Here is a 17,051-nt window from a genome sequence, read left to right on the forward strand (position 1 = left end):
AAAGAAAGTGAGGCGTCCTTACATTTCAAGTGCTTGTGCGAGATAAATCAGTGTCGGCTATCCCTGTTTCGCTCGTCAGTGAAACGTTACCTTTATCTCGTGACCCATATATGATTACCCTGACGGCTGGGTGGTAGTATCAATCAGTGTATAGAGGAAGTGTCTGAGGGCGAGTCCAACGAGGATATCAGTGACGTGTTGATAACGGTGCAGTATCTACAATCTAGGCCATCAGACAACACAACATACGTCCGTTAGACTTAATCCAATTTCAGCTATAATATGGAGGTAACGTATACCTTGCCTTCTATACATGTCTGTTGTTTGAACGAGTGGCTAATAGTATGAGCAACGTGCCACGTCATTGGGGTAAGATGACATGCAGTGAACAGTCAGTCAGTATGACCACTCAATCCCTCCCAGTCGACTCCCACGACAATTATAGGTTACTGGGGACCAAATTATATCCGGATTCCCCGCGGGGCTTTTGCAGGTGTACATTGTAGTCATAGATAATTCACAAATTCTATAACTTCTTGTCTTCGCTATATGGCTGAATAATAGCTTGATTTTTCTTAAAACCTTTGGACATTTGCTGAGACTCATTTATTTAGCAGGCAATGCACTTTTCTGGTAGTCAGCTTCTCACAATGTATAACAACACATCATTGTGGTAATACTTTAACCTATTATAACATGCAGATAAATGTATGTTCATGAGGAAATGTTCATCATTATTATGTGTTGCTTATGTGTCTCGTATGCCGAGCATATACACACTGGTATACATTTTTACATGACGACCACGGATGACATGTCGGGTGGCAGAGGGTATTGGTTTTCACTGCGTGGATCGATAACCTACGCTGTCGTGTCTAACTATCTTACCTCGCTATCTGTAGCATTTGGCTTGACATGAAGGCTATCGGATGGACAGCACGCAACCATTTATACTATTGTCAGTGTGTATAAGAAAGCAGATTGAAGTCAGGTTGGATGCTAAAATTACAAGGAACTGTTTGGGGCATTGTAATGGAAAAAACATACTTGCTATTATTTTCATAGATAGACAAGACATGCTTATGTCAGTCGTTTTCGTCTTGACAATTCAGCCCCACCTCCCACCTTATTTCCTATATACTGTTGTTATTCAGAGAGAAAATAATCATATATTTTTTCCATGTATGATATAAATCTTTGTATTTAATACAGGTTCCTGAAGTCATAGATCTAAATGTTGGTGGACGGCATCTGACCACGTCCCTTTCTACACTCCGCAAGTACCCGGACTCCAGGTTGGCCGCCATGTTCAGTGGAAGATACCCAATAACTAAGGACAAAGATGGCCGGTTCTTCATTGATGTAGATGGAGATACGTTTCTACACATCCTCAACTTCCTGAGGTTCCAGACGCTTCCACCGCCAGAAGCTGCGCTCGCGGTGCAGAACTATGCAGAACATTTCGGATTAAGGGAATTATGCAACAGGCAGCAAGAATGGGGGCCAGTGTTTGTGAAATCCTTGAAAGAAAAATGGAAAGGCAAAATAGATGGTTACGAATCTTGTCTTCGACAAGTTCGAGATGGATTGCTGACCTGTAACTTTGACAATGGCTATTTCTACATCCAGTTCTCGGATCTCTCTAAGCATATGTTCTCTCGGTGTAACGTTGCAGGCATATCTCATGGCCACCTTGTTATCAGTGTCACGTTCTACTCCTCGAAAACCCTGAGAAGCACTCTCATTAGGTTCCTCAACGATGACCTGAGACGTATCAATGTCTTTCTTGAAGGGGAGGAGGCATACAGACCGGAATCTTCCTGCGAGTGCAGAGTAGCATTCAGATACATCTTGAGATAATCTTGGACGATGTAGATCTACCGTATACACGAATCCACTCAGTCTGGTAACACTTCAAGAACACGAACACGAACAGTAACGAACAGTAATATTATTCAAAGGTCAATTCAGTTTCCCACCGGAAACGAACTGCATCACGTCGAGCTTTCCTCCCACATTAGTCTGACACACCATGATGTAACTGGAATACTGTTCAAAGCGGCGTTAAACCGAGGAGGCATACAGACCAGAATCTTCTTGTGACTGCAGAGTAGCATGCAGATACATCTTGAGATAATCCTGGACGATGTAGATCTACCGTGTACATCAATCGACTGCTGACGTTTCTAGAAACTTACACGAACAGTAATATTATTCAAAGCTCAGTACAGGTTCTCACCGGAAACGAACTGCATCACTTCGGGCTTTCCTCCCACATTAATCTGACACACCATGATGTAACAGGAATACCGTTCACTCACTGACTCTTACTTGAAACAAAAAAAACAGTTGTGGGTGACAGTTGTGACAATTGTATACGATTTCTTCATGTTAATTATGAGTAATTTAGATTTGAGGCTGCTTTTCCCAATATTACATACGTATCACAGCGTTGTAAATAAAGCATTTGCCTCACATATTGTACCCTATGATTAAACCAGCATAATTTTGCCACACTGTTGTTCTTACTGTTGATTCTGAGCCAGGAATACCCTGACGCAACTATAGGTCATTATGCAAAATCATAGTGAAATTATTTATCAACAATAATATGGTTTAGGTCGGAGAAAACCCTCGAATCTGTTGATACCAGAATGGAAATTCAACCCGGTTTTTGTCAATGTGACTTGTACACAAGACTCGCACTGCAATGCCACGTCCTATAGTCAATATATATAGAAAGTGAGTTTGTACCCGTATAGATTAAATAGATACGACAATGTTGTGTAATTGCTTCGCTTCGCTAATTATCCTTCTGCGTTGCTATATGATTTAAAGACATTATTCATTTTAAGAATTGGAAACAAAAATATATAAAAATTTAATACTCGTACACTTTCCAGAACTCATTAAGTGCAAATTCAATTAGTATTTGAAACCCAACTAGAATAGTGCAATGTGTTGTCTGTGTTAATATGATAAATAATATAGTCTGGGCCAATGCTGCTATAGGGACAGTGTTTCAATATTTTGTGCCTCATGTGCCCCTCTGGCAGATGAAGGGGATAACGTATGTTTGTTGTTTAGTATTCTTGTTTAGCCTTTCTACTCTCATTTCAGTGCAAAATGTTATGGTATATTATTGGTTACGAAAAGCTTCAGCGTTTTGCTGCATACAATACAATTTCTTGAGAGGGGCGGTCGGGTAGCCTAGTGGTTAAAGCGTTCGCTTGTCACGCCGAAGACCCGGGTTCTATTCCCGACATGGGTACATTGTATGAAGCCCATTTCTGGTGTCCCCCGCCGTGATATTGCTGGGATATTGCTAAAAGCGGCGTAAAACCATACTCACTCACTCACTCACTCAATTTCTTGAGTACAGTATTGGGACTGGGATAATAGGATGATATGTGCCATTAGAGGGGTGCATGGAATTTCGAACTTAGTAAAGGAACACTGCCACAGAACAGTACCCACGATAGTACTAGTTTATTCACCACGATAATTATTGTGTATTTTTTACACAGAACATAATCGAGTTGATTCAGAAGAAAATGCATACAGGGACGAACTGGATTATTTCCGTGACACAGCCATTTGTCTGGCCAATGTTCATCCGCTCAGAACAGCTTGAACCATGCGTCACATAGTGTTGGCACCGTGTTCACAGTACACAGTAGAAATCATGAATACTTTCCCATGATAATAAGTACATGTACATCTTCACAGATGGTCTTTCTGAAAAAATGGTACTAAATTGAAAAATGTTGAATACCTTGACAGTGACTCTTAATTTGATTAATTCAAATTGATTGATTCAAATTAAAATGATCGCATAAGTCGTCAATGTTGTTCTATTATTAAATCATCAAAAGCATCATGCCGTCACTTGTCTAAATGACTCACTGAACGTACTGCACTGCTTTCCAAATTAATGAAAAAATGGTTGACATGTTAACGTATCTAAATCTGAAGCCTGTCTCAAAACAATCCTTATGAAGAGAAATTGTCTGGGACCATATTTGCTCTGATAATAGATGGTGCCGGAACGTCAAAAACTGCAAATATGTTAATTATTTATATTGCGTTAAAATAGTATAGAAAGCTGTGAAATATCTCGAATAGTGTCATATGTAAGTTGTGTTGTTATTGTTGAAAATGTTATACAATAACATGCTCACATTTGTGTGAAATTGATCTAATAATAACATGTGCAGGGTGAAAAAGAAGCACAGGTCGGCAACAATCCATCCCTCGGCTGTCATATTTAGACGAGATGAGTGATCGAAATCCAAACTCGACAGCATACTCGTATAATCAAAGGGACAGAACCGTTTCCATAACTATAAAAAAGTCTCTGCCCAAACCAGAACCCTTTGAACGATTCCGACTATAGCATAGGAACAGGATTCCGAATATAAGATCAAACATTTGATCATGAAGACCATCCAGTGTGAGAAGCGTGAACACCAGCCATGAATTAACGCAAATCAGTATTTGACTGTGATTCGGTGCAGACTTATACTGCAAAGGCATACGTGTAACACTGTGAAAAGAAATGTCTCCGGTAGTGATGCCACACGGCTACAATGTTACAAATTTAGTATCGGGTGAAGGTTGGTTGGTTGGTTGGTTGGTTGGTTGGTTGTTTAACGCAGTACTCAGCAATATTCCAGCTATATGACGGCGGTCTGTAAAAAATCGAGTCTGGACCAGACAATCCAGTGATTAATATCATGAACATTGATCCACGCAATTGGGATCAATGACATGCATCAACCAAGTCAGCGAGCCTGACCACCCGATCCCGTTAGTCGCCTTTTACGACAAGCATAGTCGCCTTTAACGGCAAGTATGGGTTGCTGAAGACCTATTCTACCCCGGAATATTCACCGGTGAAGGAGTGATATTAAAAAAACGCTTTCCATAATCATAAGAAATCTGCTAAAAGAACATCATAGTCTAGCCTGTTGACGCATTTCGTCGCATGACATGCTTTCCCTTTTTGCGAACACCTGGTGTGATAACTGATTTTTGGTTATCATAAATATTATTTTCACCACTATTTTGCCTTTTACGCTAAATGGAATCTGTTTCGGTAGATAATCGAGAATGATTATTCTCTAGCGTTGCCGTTTTATATTAGGTCTGGTGTATTTGTTTATATAGTGATGGAATTAAGTCATAAAATATAAATATCGGCCAATCTTAGGCTAGCAACAAACCTGGTGAATATCACCGTGGTAGTAGTGGTATGGTCACGCGCCATACGAACTTATTCCCTGTCCCTTTCTAAACACCGTTTTGGAAAACTAGGGTCTCAAAGCTTTCTAAAGAAACCAAATACGTCTTCCTGTTTCTCTTTTATTTTGCCGGCTAGCTGAAGATTGCCACAAATCGGTGGTGGTGTGTGCTTGTGACATTACGTACTGTGTGTTAGTCATCAGGGATGAGTGAGTGAGTGAGTGAGCACAGGTATGGTGCTGACAAACCTAGAAACATAATCGGGGCGAACCGGGATTAGAACCCACAATCATAGGTTTCTGGCGTGCCCAACGGACGCAACTCTGCACAGCGAATCGCGGCGCCTGAGACGACTTGGCCACCCGTGCCCCCTCATCAGGGATGAACACTCCAATCACATTCGATGAAGAAATCGCCCTGTATACGTTTCGATTTTTACAGGTAATCAGACATTTTAAGTATACATTTACACAATTATTACCAGCTTTTTTGCTGACATGTTCAACAACATAGACATGACTTCCAGATTTCTTCGCGATTATCCGCAGTCAAACTTGTATGTTAGATTATTATCACAAAATGTCCCTCTCCTTTCCAAATAACCGACTCCATGGTATAGTGGTCAATGGTTTGATTCCCTGACGCGTCCTACCAAAATACTTGTTGTTACCTTGCCCGGAGTTCGACATTAAGGAGAAGAAAAAAGGAGTCAGTATAATATGTCTGTGTGGGGTATTTAGTGAACAAGCACAAGCACCCCCCCCCCCCCCCCCCATCACCCCCACCCCCACCACCCCATCCCCCCACCCCATCCCCACCACCCCCCCTCCTCCCACGTGCATGTAAGTCTCTATATATGTGACATAATCACGACGTACAACCCCACTGTACCTTACACCTTTTGACAACAGCAGCTGTATATGTATGTATACCCCCGACTGATGCTGCAACAACGAATGTATGGCCTGATGTTTCAATCTGCCATTGTAAGGAATTAAAACAATTTGAAACGGATAGAAAACAGCTGTACGATTGAGCTGTCAACTTGCGTTGTGTCACGTGACTTGCATTGACCTTTGAACAGTGTGCAGCTTAAAACTACACGTGACAACATACGTTATCTCTCACGGAACAGGTCGGTACAAGGACATTACAGCAAACACTGTTATAATTATCAAGGACACTGTTATCAATCTAGCATCTGGTGCTTCGCAATATGTCTTCAAGTGTAAGTATTACTAGCATTAATTAATTCATTTTTTCCTGATGACAATGCAGCCTTAACATAGTATATCGCGCGATCTCCGCTCCAAAACACCTGTAGCGCGAGGAGTATGTCCTGTTACATTGTGTGGTGGTTCAGGTACATATTTGTAATATGAACAGCATATTGATCATTAACTATCAGATATGTAAAACAGGTAAGTGTGTAATAAATAAAAGTAGTTCAACTTTGTCAATTAACAGTGGACATAGAGTCAGGACAGAGAGCATAGCCTAACTGACCTACATACTTCCCCGAAATCAAACCGAAAGCGGATGTGCTTCTTTGCTTAGAAGTCGTCTTGACTATCCAGCTTTCTCGACTAACATAACGATTGATGTAAAGGGTGTGGAGGGTGGGTAAATATATCCCTTGGCGTGACACCAAAGGCGTTAAAAGACGGTATTTGTTGTTACACTGCCTGTCGTTCGGTTAAGTCGAAGCCAGTATAACGTGTCTGTGTGTGGTATCCATGTTAAACTGCGGTATGATTCCCCAATGCGTTAGCAATAACAAACCGGCATTCGCCCAAAGTAGTACAGGCACACGCAAGCACGCACGCACACGCAAGCACACACGCACACACACACGTACACCACATAATAATTATATACACCTTAAACGAAAATTCATTAATCACAAGTGAAGACCAAATTGCTATGCAATAAAAAAGTCAAATACTCATACTGCAATAATGATGTTGATTGTACCCATGCGATACCCTCACTTCATTTCAAATTGACAATAGCTAACCCTTTCATTGTACTGTCACATTAGTTTTAAACCAATATCATCTTGTCTTCCACCAGTTTCCAATCCCGTTTTTCACAATAAAGGATCTATGTACTTTACAAGGACCAAATGGTTTGTATGCCGTTACAGTGACCTTTGAACAATGAAGTGAATGTAAACACTCAGATGGGAAGGTAAATTTAAAATCCGCATTGTAAGTAGCAACCAAGTGGTAATGGCCAAGTGTTAGACCAACATAAACATTCCGACATATAATAATATTACATAAATATTGCACACTTTTGTGATTTGTGTCTCATCTTGTCCGTTTTCACGGAAAGAAGATTGTTCGTGTGTGAATTCATGTTCAACAGGATGGCGATAACCATATAATTATATTGTTCCACATTTCAGTTTCCTGCTGTAGTTGACTTAAATGTGGGTGGTCGACATCTGACAACCTCCCTGTCCACCCTCACCAAGTACCCGGACTCCATGTTGGCCGCCATGTTTAGTGGAAGACATCCGATAGCCAAGGACAAAGATGGCCGCTACTTCATCGATGTAGATGGGGATGTGTTTGTTCACGTCCTCAACTTTCTGAGATTCGGGAAAATGCCTCCACCCGAAAGAGCATCAGAGGTTAATGAATATGCGGAGTACTTTGGATTACAGGAACTGAAGGCACCTATCACCGAAGATTTTAACAAAGTGATCTATGATATATGGAAAAAGAAGCTGCCAAATTATCAAAGATACTGGGTAGAGGTGAAAAGACAAATAGGCGATCGCACCTCAAAATACTTTTACATTTACGTCGGGTCATCCCACAATTGTGTTGAGTATCCGAGAAGAAGAACGCTGTTACTTCATGATCCTGGTATGAATGACATTATTCGCCTCCACGTGACACGTGATGAATACGCGCACCCTACTGTTCTTTTGAATCTTCTTGCAAACGACCTGGAAAAAATGAACATCTTCACGGACTATTGTGAGACGGGATGTGTAAATTGTACTTGTCAAGCAGCCATGCGATTTAAGATTGGCAGGTGACAGTCGTTGGTACTAATCCGACTACTTGGTTTGGATGGTTGGTTTGTTGTTTAACGCCGCACTCAGCAATATTCCAGCTATATGACGGCGGTCTGTAAATAATCGAGTCTGGACCAGACAATCCAGTGATTAATATCATGAGCATCGATCCACGCAATTGGGATAGATGACATGCATCAACCAAGTCAGGGAGCCTGACCGCCCGATCCCGTTAGTCGCCTTTTTTCGACAAGCATAGTCGCCTTTTACGGCAAGCATGGGTTGCTGAAGACCTATTCTACCCTGGATCTTCACGGGTCTAATCCGACAACTAATTTCAAAATGGAGTGTGGATCAGCTGTGGTATGGATGGAAAGTTCTGTTACTTGCTGATCTAAACTTTCGTCTAGATACGGATCAAATCTCACAAGACCAATTATTGTTACGACGCATTCATTTGATCGGTGTATATTTACGTTTTACCAACACAAGATATTGATGCAAGACAAGAGTTAACCTGTCACAGAACAAATGACATTTTTTGCTTATCGAGAGTCTTATTTTTCTTGCCCTTGCGCCCTTCATCGCCTTTGCTCTAAAAATAATAAGTGTATTTAATGACGGTGGAAATCCAATTAAAGTTAGTTTCCCTTATATTATTTTCTCTCAGTTACCTATGGGATCAAAATGGTTTTAGTTACAACTTAACCAACTAACAATACAAGTCTCGATCATGTAAAGATAAAAGATTGAGAACAAATACACATAATATGGTGTGCTTATCTAAAAGGAATGTGACTCATCTGCATTCACTCTACAAGAACTAATTCCAATGCACATGTAAACAGACAATTCGAAAATTTCAATATTGTTGATTCGCATTTTGATATAAATGTGCGGTATTGGGAATTATTGAGTGTTGATTCTGCAGTTCTTGTTTAACTGGTTAGCTTATGGGTCAAATGCCGGGACTTAAACTCAGTGGGTACAGAGCTGGCACATTATCAACTGGGCCACCTCCTCCCGACAAGCTCTTTGGGAGGTCGATTTGTAAAAGGATAACCACTAGCATTGTTTTGGGGACGTTAATCGGCTTCAGAAAACTATGAAATGTGCTGCATTTTGTTGAAACATGCACGATCACACTCTATATAAAAGGCTACAAAAGTCGTAACTGTTTTATGTTGTTTGTTCCACCAGTGGGTATTAACCTCTGTCCTATGTGACAAATATACAGGTTCATATAATAACGAAATAAAGATTAATTTATTTTCTTATGTTATATATCATTGGATAGCTAGCTGATCGTGTTTTCATTTGATACCTATATCGTTGGTTAAAATAACTTTACACTGTCACTGTAAACTACGGTTATAACGAACACGCTTTTAACGAACTGATGGATATAACGAACTCCTTTTTTGGTCCCGACTATTTGCTGTATATATGCTTATAACGAACTACGGTTAAAACGAACTAAAATTAGTAGTCCCTTTGGGTTCGTTATAACCGTACTTTACGGTTATGAAAAAAAGTAAATATGTGAAAATTTATAAACTTTGAAACTCTTAATCTAAGAGACCAGAAATTGACATCGGAACGTTGGCATTACTTGTAACAAGCAGCACAATAAATAAAGCAAAGAACTAGAACCAGAGGACTGAAAATGGGATCAAACCACCTGTTACATAACCAGCTTCTGCATGCACACCTGGGCAGCGACTGCGGTCTCTAAACTTTCATCAGGGCACCGACGCTGTCGTACAAACTGGTACCCAGTTCCAGGGGTATCTTGCAGAGAGTATGTGATATACTAAGCTAGTGTACTTGAGGTTGACAAAGCACAGACGTCGAAGTGGGCAACTCACCGTGCAGAGTTGCTTCCCTTAGCTGTTATTACTTTGCCTTTAACGCCAAATGGAATGTTTCGGTAGATAATCAAGAATGATTATTTTCCTGCGTTGACGTTTTATGTTTAGTTCTGGTGTATTTGAATATATATTGATATAATGAAGTCATAACATATAAATATCGGCTAATCTTTACAAACAATGAGATCTGAATATATTGACAAAGATATCCTATATAATTTTCTCCCTATATATTCTATGATGAATAATGTTATAACTATATTTTTTATTTTAAATGTTACGTCCATTGCTTATGACGGTTTATTGAACCAAAGGGTTCCTTTCTATTCAAGTTTATATGCTTCCATTATGCTCGCGGAGTTTAACCCTTTGGCACTGACGAGTAGTGCCCCTATTTATGAGTATGCTGGAACACCTCCCAACTGCATTTTAGGTCATAAGGGGAACATTTCCATGTGTTGGTCATATTGTATGCATGGCTCTACTCATGTGACTTTATTTAACAAAAGCTCGTTCATTTATCTGAGGGGGCACGGGTGGCCCAGTCGTCTGAGGCGCCGCGATTCGCTTTGCAGAGTTGCGTCCCTTGGGCACGCCAGAAACCTATGATTGTGGGTTCGAATCCTTGTTCGCCCCGATTATGTTTCGAGGTTTGTCAGCACCATACCCGTGCTCGTGGGTTTCAAGTGGTAAACGTCTTAGACCTGCATCACTTCGGGCTTTCCTCCCACATTAAGCTGACACGCCGTGAAATAACTGGAATAATGTTTAAAGCGGCGTTAAATCCAACTCACTCACACATTTATCTGAGAATAGCTTATGTCAAAAGGTTTTCTGAGAAGTGGCATAGAAAGTTGGATGGTATCCCTGAAATACGGTCAAATGTTTCCGCAAAGTGTCAGACTATGTTTACTGCTGTTCTATATACATTGCTCTGATGTAGACTACTACAATTTCGCGTTGGAAGGTCTTTCCAAAACCTGGGGACAACGTATCTTGCAGAACTATAGAGAATTTTTTATGCTATTTCTCATATGTTGCTTGGAAGTATAGGTCTTCTTTAAAACAAAGTTACGTGAACTTTAATGACAGTTGGGTGGACGCAGTCATTTTGCTGACACTCCAATAGTTTGAGTATGGGTACTAAATCGTCCCATAGTCTTCCTTGAAAGGTTCCCCTCCCATAGTTAAACAAGAGCGGTCGCCCTCCCATAGTCCAGCATGATTTTTGCAAAATTATTTTGTGATACATGCTCGGGAGAAGATACAGGAAATGCGTCCTATACTCTTCACTAACTTCAACAAAATATAACAAGATTATGTCACTGTTGACCCAACGTTTATTCTCAGAATGTTAGAGACAAAACAACGCCATCCCTGAGAACCAATTTAAGATCGCGTCCATTCCTCGAAGCTGTGTCATCATCAGTCTCTTTGGTACTGGTCAAAGTTGATGCAGTTGATGCCGTTGACGTAGATCTGATTACTGTCGACTCAGTTGGGGATGCAGGTTTACTTGATTTCCTCTGAATGATGTTGTCAACACGGGCTTCCATCTCCGCAGATGTCCTCTACGTTTAAATGATAAATTAATGCATTTCAGTTATGGAAATGGTCTGGTTTGTTTAATCCGTGTAATGAACGATATTCATCCATATTTGGCCCCATCCAAAACATTTTCCTTTCATTAACGACCACCCCTTATACTTAAGTGAGTGAGTGCGTATGGTTTTACGCCGCTTTTAGCAATATTCCAGCAATATCACGGCGGGAGACACCAGAAATGGGCTTCACACATTGTACCCATGTCGGGAATCGAACCCGGGCCTTCGGCGTGACGAGCGAACGATTTAACCACTAGGCTACCCGACCGCCCCCCTTATACTTCAACTAAATACTAGATTTTTCATTGTCATGTTTTAGATGTCACACATATACGAAAAAGTTTTCATTTTCAAAGTGACCCCCACACAACTGAGCTTTCCGTTCGATAACATGAGAGCGTATTAATAACACTAGTAGTATTTTGCGGACAAGCATATAATACAAACCAGCGCAAATGTATCAACAAACTATACCTTGTAGCTTCGTATTGCCACAGACTTGTGCCCTGTCCTCTCAGCGATAAGATGTTCGTCTAGGCCAGAGTCATACAGACGTGTTGCAGTGGTGGCCCTCAAGGAGTGGTTGGAATAAAAACCACTAAAACCTGCCACTTTACACAGTCTTCCGATAGTGCCTCTTAAAGGATGTAATCCAATCCGGAATGTCAGGATACCATGTATTTTCTCTCACAAATTTCAAGGGCCTCAAGTAAAATGCGTTGCATTTTCCGTCTTTAGGTCTGAAAATAACATTAAATTATTTTTTTTATATATACACATGTATTTTCAATGTCTAAACACGATCAAGTAAAAGCCAGTAATGACAATGTCCCGCGCACAGGGGCGTGAAGTTCATTTTGTTAACGTCATTAAACTTAATGACGTCCCAATATAGTATGACATCATAGTGAAATATTGTTCACGTTTACCATCGATGCTGAAATATGTATTGCTTCAACTTTGTTAAGTCACGTGTACACCATTGGGATCAAATATAATTGGTTGGTCATGCCACTTTCAGCAATATTTCAGTTATATCGCGGCGGCCTATTAATAAATGTAAATGGGGAAAAAATATAGAGCAGTTCTGGACCAGACAGCCAGTGGCTGACGGCATGAGCAACGATCTACGAAGGCTCGACAACAACCAGAACACATAACATGACCACTTCCCCCACTCCTATTGTGTCGCCTTTTAGGACAGCCAGGGTATACCGAGGACCCATTCTACCCCGGAAATTGCGTCACTAAATTGTAATGAAGTCATAATAATAGGTGACGTGTTATGAACACTTGAGTTGAAAATTCCAAGACAGTTAAATCAACTTGCCAATATACTCTTAAAAATTACTTCACTGATATCACTGACATACTGTCAAATTCATTGATAACTTACCTGAGTGACATGTACTTTTCATAAAGCCGAACAAGGCACCTCTCTGGACGTTCCAAGTTCTGGCCCACTTTGACGCATTTTCGTTCACACTGTCGATGTTTCAACCCACCTCTGTTTGTTTTGGACACATCTTCCATGTATTTTAGACCTTTCAACCCATCAGCACCTACTGTTATTTCGAACTGTGAATTCGGGCCCGTTCTAAGATATCGGTGCTCATCACCAGCCCTCAGAGCACAATTGAGGCCAATTAAATACACCATTGTATCTAATAGCTGTTGGGGGGTACCCTCCCCCAGCATCCCCTTCTCCCACAACATGTCTTCCTGGTCCACACTGATCACTTCAGCCTGCCTTTTCACTATCCCGATTCCCTGTCTTGCCAAATATTTCATTCTCGCATCTAGCACGGACCTTAATCCTTGAAACATCGGAGATTCGAAAAAAATCAGTTGACTGCCGTTTCTTCTGATATAATATTGTAGGGATGAGACAATTTCACAAAGAGTATTTCCGCGATATTCCTCGCCCTTCTGATTTCTGACCTCAATCATAAAATACATCAATGTTTTATTTAACTCCCTTTCCTCCTGAGCCAGTGACACAATGTCAGGGTTCAATACCATGTCCTCTGTTCTGCCCCTCTTACGTCGTTCCTTCACCCACCCTTGAAACAAGCGAACTGCCCACATACTCTTGTTTTCAGTATTTGATGAGTATGCTGAATCACACAACTTCTTAATGTCAATATCAGATGTTTGCTTGGCAAACCTTGCTGAACTTGAATCTATGCTTTGTTCAGAAGCGCCACGTGATTGAGGTATTTCTGATGAAGTTAATGGCGAGCGAGTGTTACAAGGTAGCATATCAAGAAGGTTAGATTCAATTGCTTGGCTTGCTTTGTACAGATCAGTGTCGGAACCTGAGGAAAACCCTTCGAGATCAATCAACTCACATTTACCAAAGTTTGGAAGTTCATTTGAATCCAAATTTAGTAGAGTTTCAAAATCTGAATTAACGTCCACCTCAAAAGTGTTCGTGAAACTATTTTGTGTGACAAATAAATCGTTGTCGGAATCATTCGCACTAATGCTGACAACCCTGCCGAGTCGAACGTCGTTCATGACCATGTACAACTAGAACACACCTCCGTTAGTTTGGCACGTGGATATCACTTGAAGATTAGTTTGAGGCATCAACTTGATCGAACTTTGTTTTAAGTAGGAGAAAGTCCTCAATCTCGCCATTATTTTCGCACGTGAAACTTGTTCTCGGCCTAACGGCCTCGAACAAGCTTCACGTGCGAAAATAATGGCGAGATTTCGGACATTCTCCTATACATAATAGTATCCAATGAATAAATATGCGTCTTTGGCCTGTCCCGGCTCCCATATTGTGACATGAAGAGACTGAGCCTCGCCTTCCTCACACTCGTGATTGACTTTGATGTCAATCGTTCCAAGAGCTTTTTGCTGCGGACGAATATGTCCCTAGCATGTCATGATTGTTACAAGAGGACTGGGTGGTTAGGGTTTGTGACTTTGGAGATTGTGTGTGACCATGCGCCGATGGCGTGGTTTCGTTAAACTTCCTCTTGGTTTGTTGATCTCAGATTCGACTATTTTCAGGCAGCCGTATTCTGGATTTATGCTCAAAGGTATTCCTTCTCTCACACCCACTATAACATGTACCTGCTTATATTTACAATATACCAATGGGCACCATGACCCAACGTCCGCCATTAACGTAACATCCTAGGAGTTTTCATGGCATAAACATATTATCCAACAAATAAAGATTGAACTATCCCGGTACACAATGATTGGGTAACCTCTGTAGTATCTTAATTTCACGATGAAAGGACAGAGGCATGCAGTCATGGGCACAATGTCCACCAGGTGCTTGGGGATATATTGAAACAGAATCGTTGCACGTCGTTATCATAGGATTGCAACAACTGGATACTCTTATGTCCCCTCAGCGACCGAAGAATTAGGCAGATGCATAGGAATGCTTAAAACTGGGGCAACACGTTACGTTGCAAAATGTCTTTGGTGTCAGCCAACGTGTTATTAGCAGTGCATGTTATCGATACCAGACGTTTGAAGACGGTTTCTCCTGATTGCAGCAAAATGTCATCACTTCGTGACTACTGCCACCACACTCAGAAATGACCTGCAGACCACCGGTGCCGTTAACTCTTCTACTCAGTGCGTAATCGCCTCCGTGAGGCTGGTCTCGGAAGGCATGCATTCGCAGGCAGGTACGTTTGGATTAGGCTGATGGTCTATATCACGTCAATTGGACAGACCAGGACTGGACTTCATTACGTTTCACTGATGAATCGAGAAATATTTCAGAATTCAAACGTAGCCTAACACAGAAACTCGGCAATGCCCTTGCTGAAGAGTAGTGCATTCTTCCCTTGGCAACCATCAAGACACTTAATTGGAGCATGAGACGGCGGTGCAAGGCTGTGATCACATCATGTATTTCATACTGAAGGTGTTTTGTACAATGAAGTTGTTTTTTTTAGTTTCTTTTTTGGTCAGATACTTTCGAGTACTTGACCAGTGATCTGATTGATTATTGATAACATGGTGTTTGTTGGCATTGTGTGGCACATGACAAAGGATTTTTGTTCATTAAATATGTCTTCAAATATTATCTTTGGCTTTTTCAATAGATGCACACACTTTTTACGTATTACGTATTGAAGTGGAGATACCCAGTAAACAGATTGTCCGTTGCTAGGGACGACGAATCAAATTGTGCTATCAAACATAATACAAATACTGTTAACTGCAATTTAGCCTATGTTGCAGAGATCAATCCAAATCCCGATGACACTATATTTTCTTCTTGTTTACTCCCGCTATGCCCCCAATTCTTTTGTTACGTAAACAGAATGTCACCTGCTAGGTAAATCAACCACGCATCAAATTGTGCTATCAAGAGAATACCAATACTGTTAACGGTATCATTCCTACTGCCAAGACGAGTCATATGCTAATTCAAATCAGATCAGGAGTTTTCGTCGCCGGGAGAATGTAACATATTTATAGATGTTGTTTACACGTTCTGAAAGAAGATTTCTAAACGCTTCAGATAACTTATTTCACATAAACTGTAAAGAAATAAACCCATTCCGTTTTCACAACGTAGGTCTTTACGAATGCAATTTCCACACGCTAAACGATAATTAGTCTGCGTAGGTGCCTGTTCAACATCGACAATGCTCAAAGGATGCGTAGTGTTGGAACATTAGTGAATAAAGTTCGATATAATTGCTCGTGTTGAAATATTTAACGGGTTTGCACAATGTAAGTATATTTATGAATGTTCAACACTGACAATGCTCTAAGCACGGGTCGAGTTGGAATATTGGTGATTTGAATATCGGTTTAATTGCTTGTGATGAAATATTCAACCTTCATCTACTGCCTAAACGATGTGTTCACACGAAAATCGTTTTTTTTTGGTCCAATTTAATGCTTCGTGTTAAGTACAATGTAGGCAGGACTGGTTTTCGACAGCCAGCACAAAAGATTAATGTGAAATATTGATCTAAATGTGACACAAGCGAGTCGATTTACGATATTCTGACTTTGAACGTGTTCTTAGAGAATCACCATCAAATAGTGATGATACCAGGTGTTCGCGAAAAGGTGGGTGAGCGTATTCTGCCCCACCTAAGGCACCCGCCACTAACAATGTTCAATATCCTCAATGCAACTTCAACGTTGAATATCTCAAGGTTTAGTCGGATTCAAGTAAACAAGTTTTAACCACACGCATATTCACTTAATTGCTCAAATGCCACAGGATAATGATACTGCAAGACTAGTCTGCATGTCTCTTTTTTATTAACCATTAATCACCAGTAAACATATTATTCATTACCT

General features: G+C 40.7%; 3 protein-coding genes across 3 annotated transcripts; 2 read left to right on the forward strand and 1 right to left on the reverse strand.

Moving 5' to 3' along the window:
• The first annotated feature begins 292 nt into the window (after positions 1-292).
• On the forward strand, positions 293-2,495 carry LOC125382073. The gene is made up of 2 exons (XM_048399987.1): positions 293-369; positions 1,213-2,495. The coding sequence occupies exon 2, from the start codon at positions 1,306-1,308 to the stop codon at positions 1,858-1,860; it is 555 nt and encodes a 184-aa protein (XP_048255944.1). The 5' UTR covers positions 293-369; positions 1,213-1,305; the 3' UTR covers positions 1,861-2,495.
• A 3,846-nt stretch (positions 2,496-6,341) lies between these two features.
• LOC124114491 lies at positions 6,342-8,393 on the forward strand. Its single transcript, XM_046475082.2, has 2 exons — positions 6,342-6,472; positions 7,655-8,393. Exons 1-2 carry the CDS (start codon positions 6,461-6,463, stop codon positions 8,294-8,296), a joined length of 654 nt encoding a protein of 217 aa, XP_046331038.2. The 5' UTR covers positions 6,342-6,460; the 3' UTR covers positions 8,297-8,393.
• Positions 8,394-12,363: 3,970 nt separating this feature from the next.
• LOC125381936 (uncharacterized protein KIAA1958-like) lies at positions 12,364-14,276 on the reverse strand. The gene is made up of 2 exons (XM_048399306.1): positions 13,147-14,276; positions 12,364-12,490 (listed from the first exon to the last, which is right to left on the reverse strand). The coding sequence occupies exons 1-2, from the start codon at positions 14,274-14,276 to the stop codon at positions 12,364-12,366; spliced, it is 1,257 nt and encodes a 418-aa protein (XP_048255263.1).
• Between the last annotated feature and the right edge of the window lie 2,775 nt (positions 14,277-17,051).

The sequence above is a fragment of the Haliotis rufescens genome, unplaced genomic scaffold (genome assembly GCF_023055435.1).
Source record: "Haliotis rufescens isolate VD_foot unplaced genomic scaffold, xgHalRufe1.0.p SCAF_2, whole genome shotgun sequence".
NCBI classification, from domain to species: Eukaryota; Metazoa; Mollusca; class Gastropoda; order Lepetellida; family Haliotidae; genus Haliotis; species Haliotis rufescens.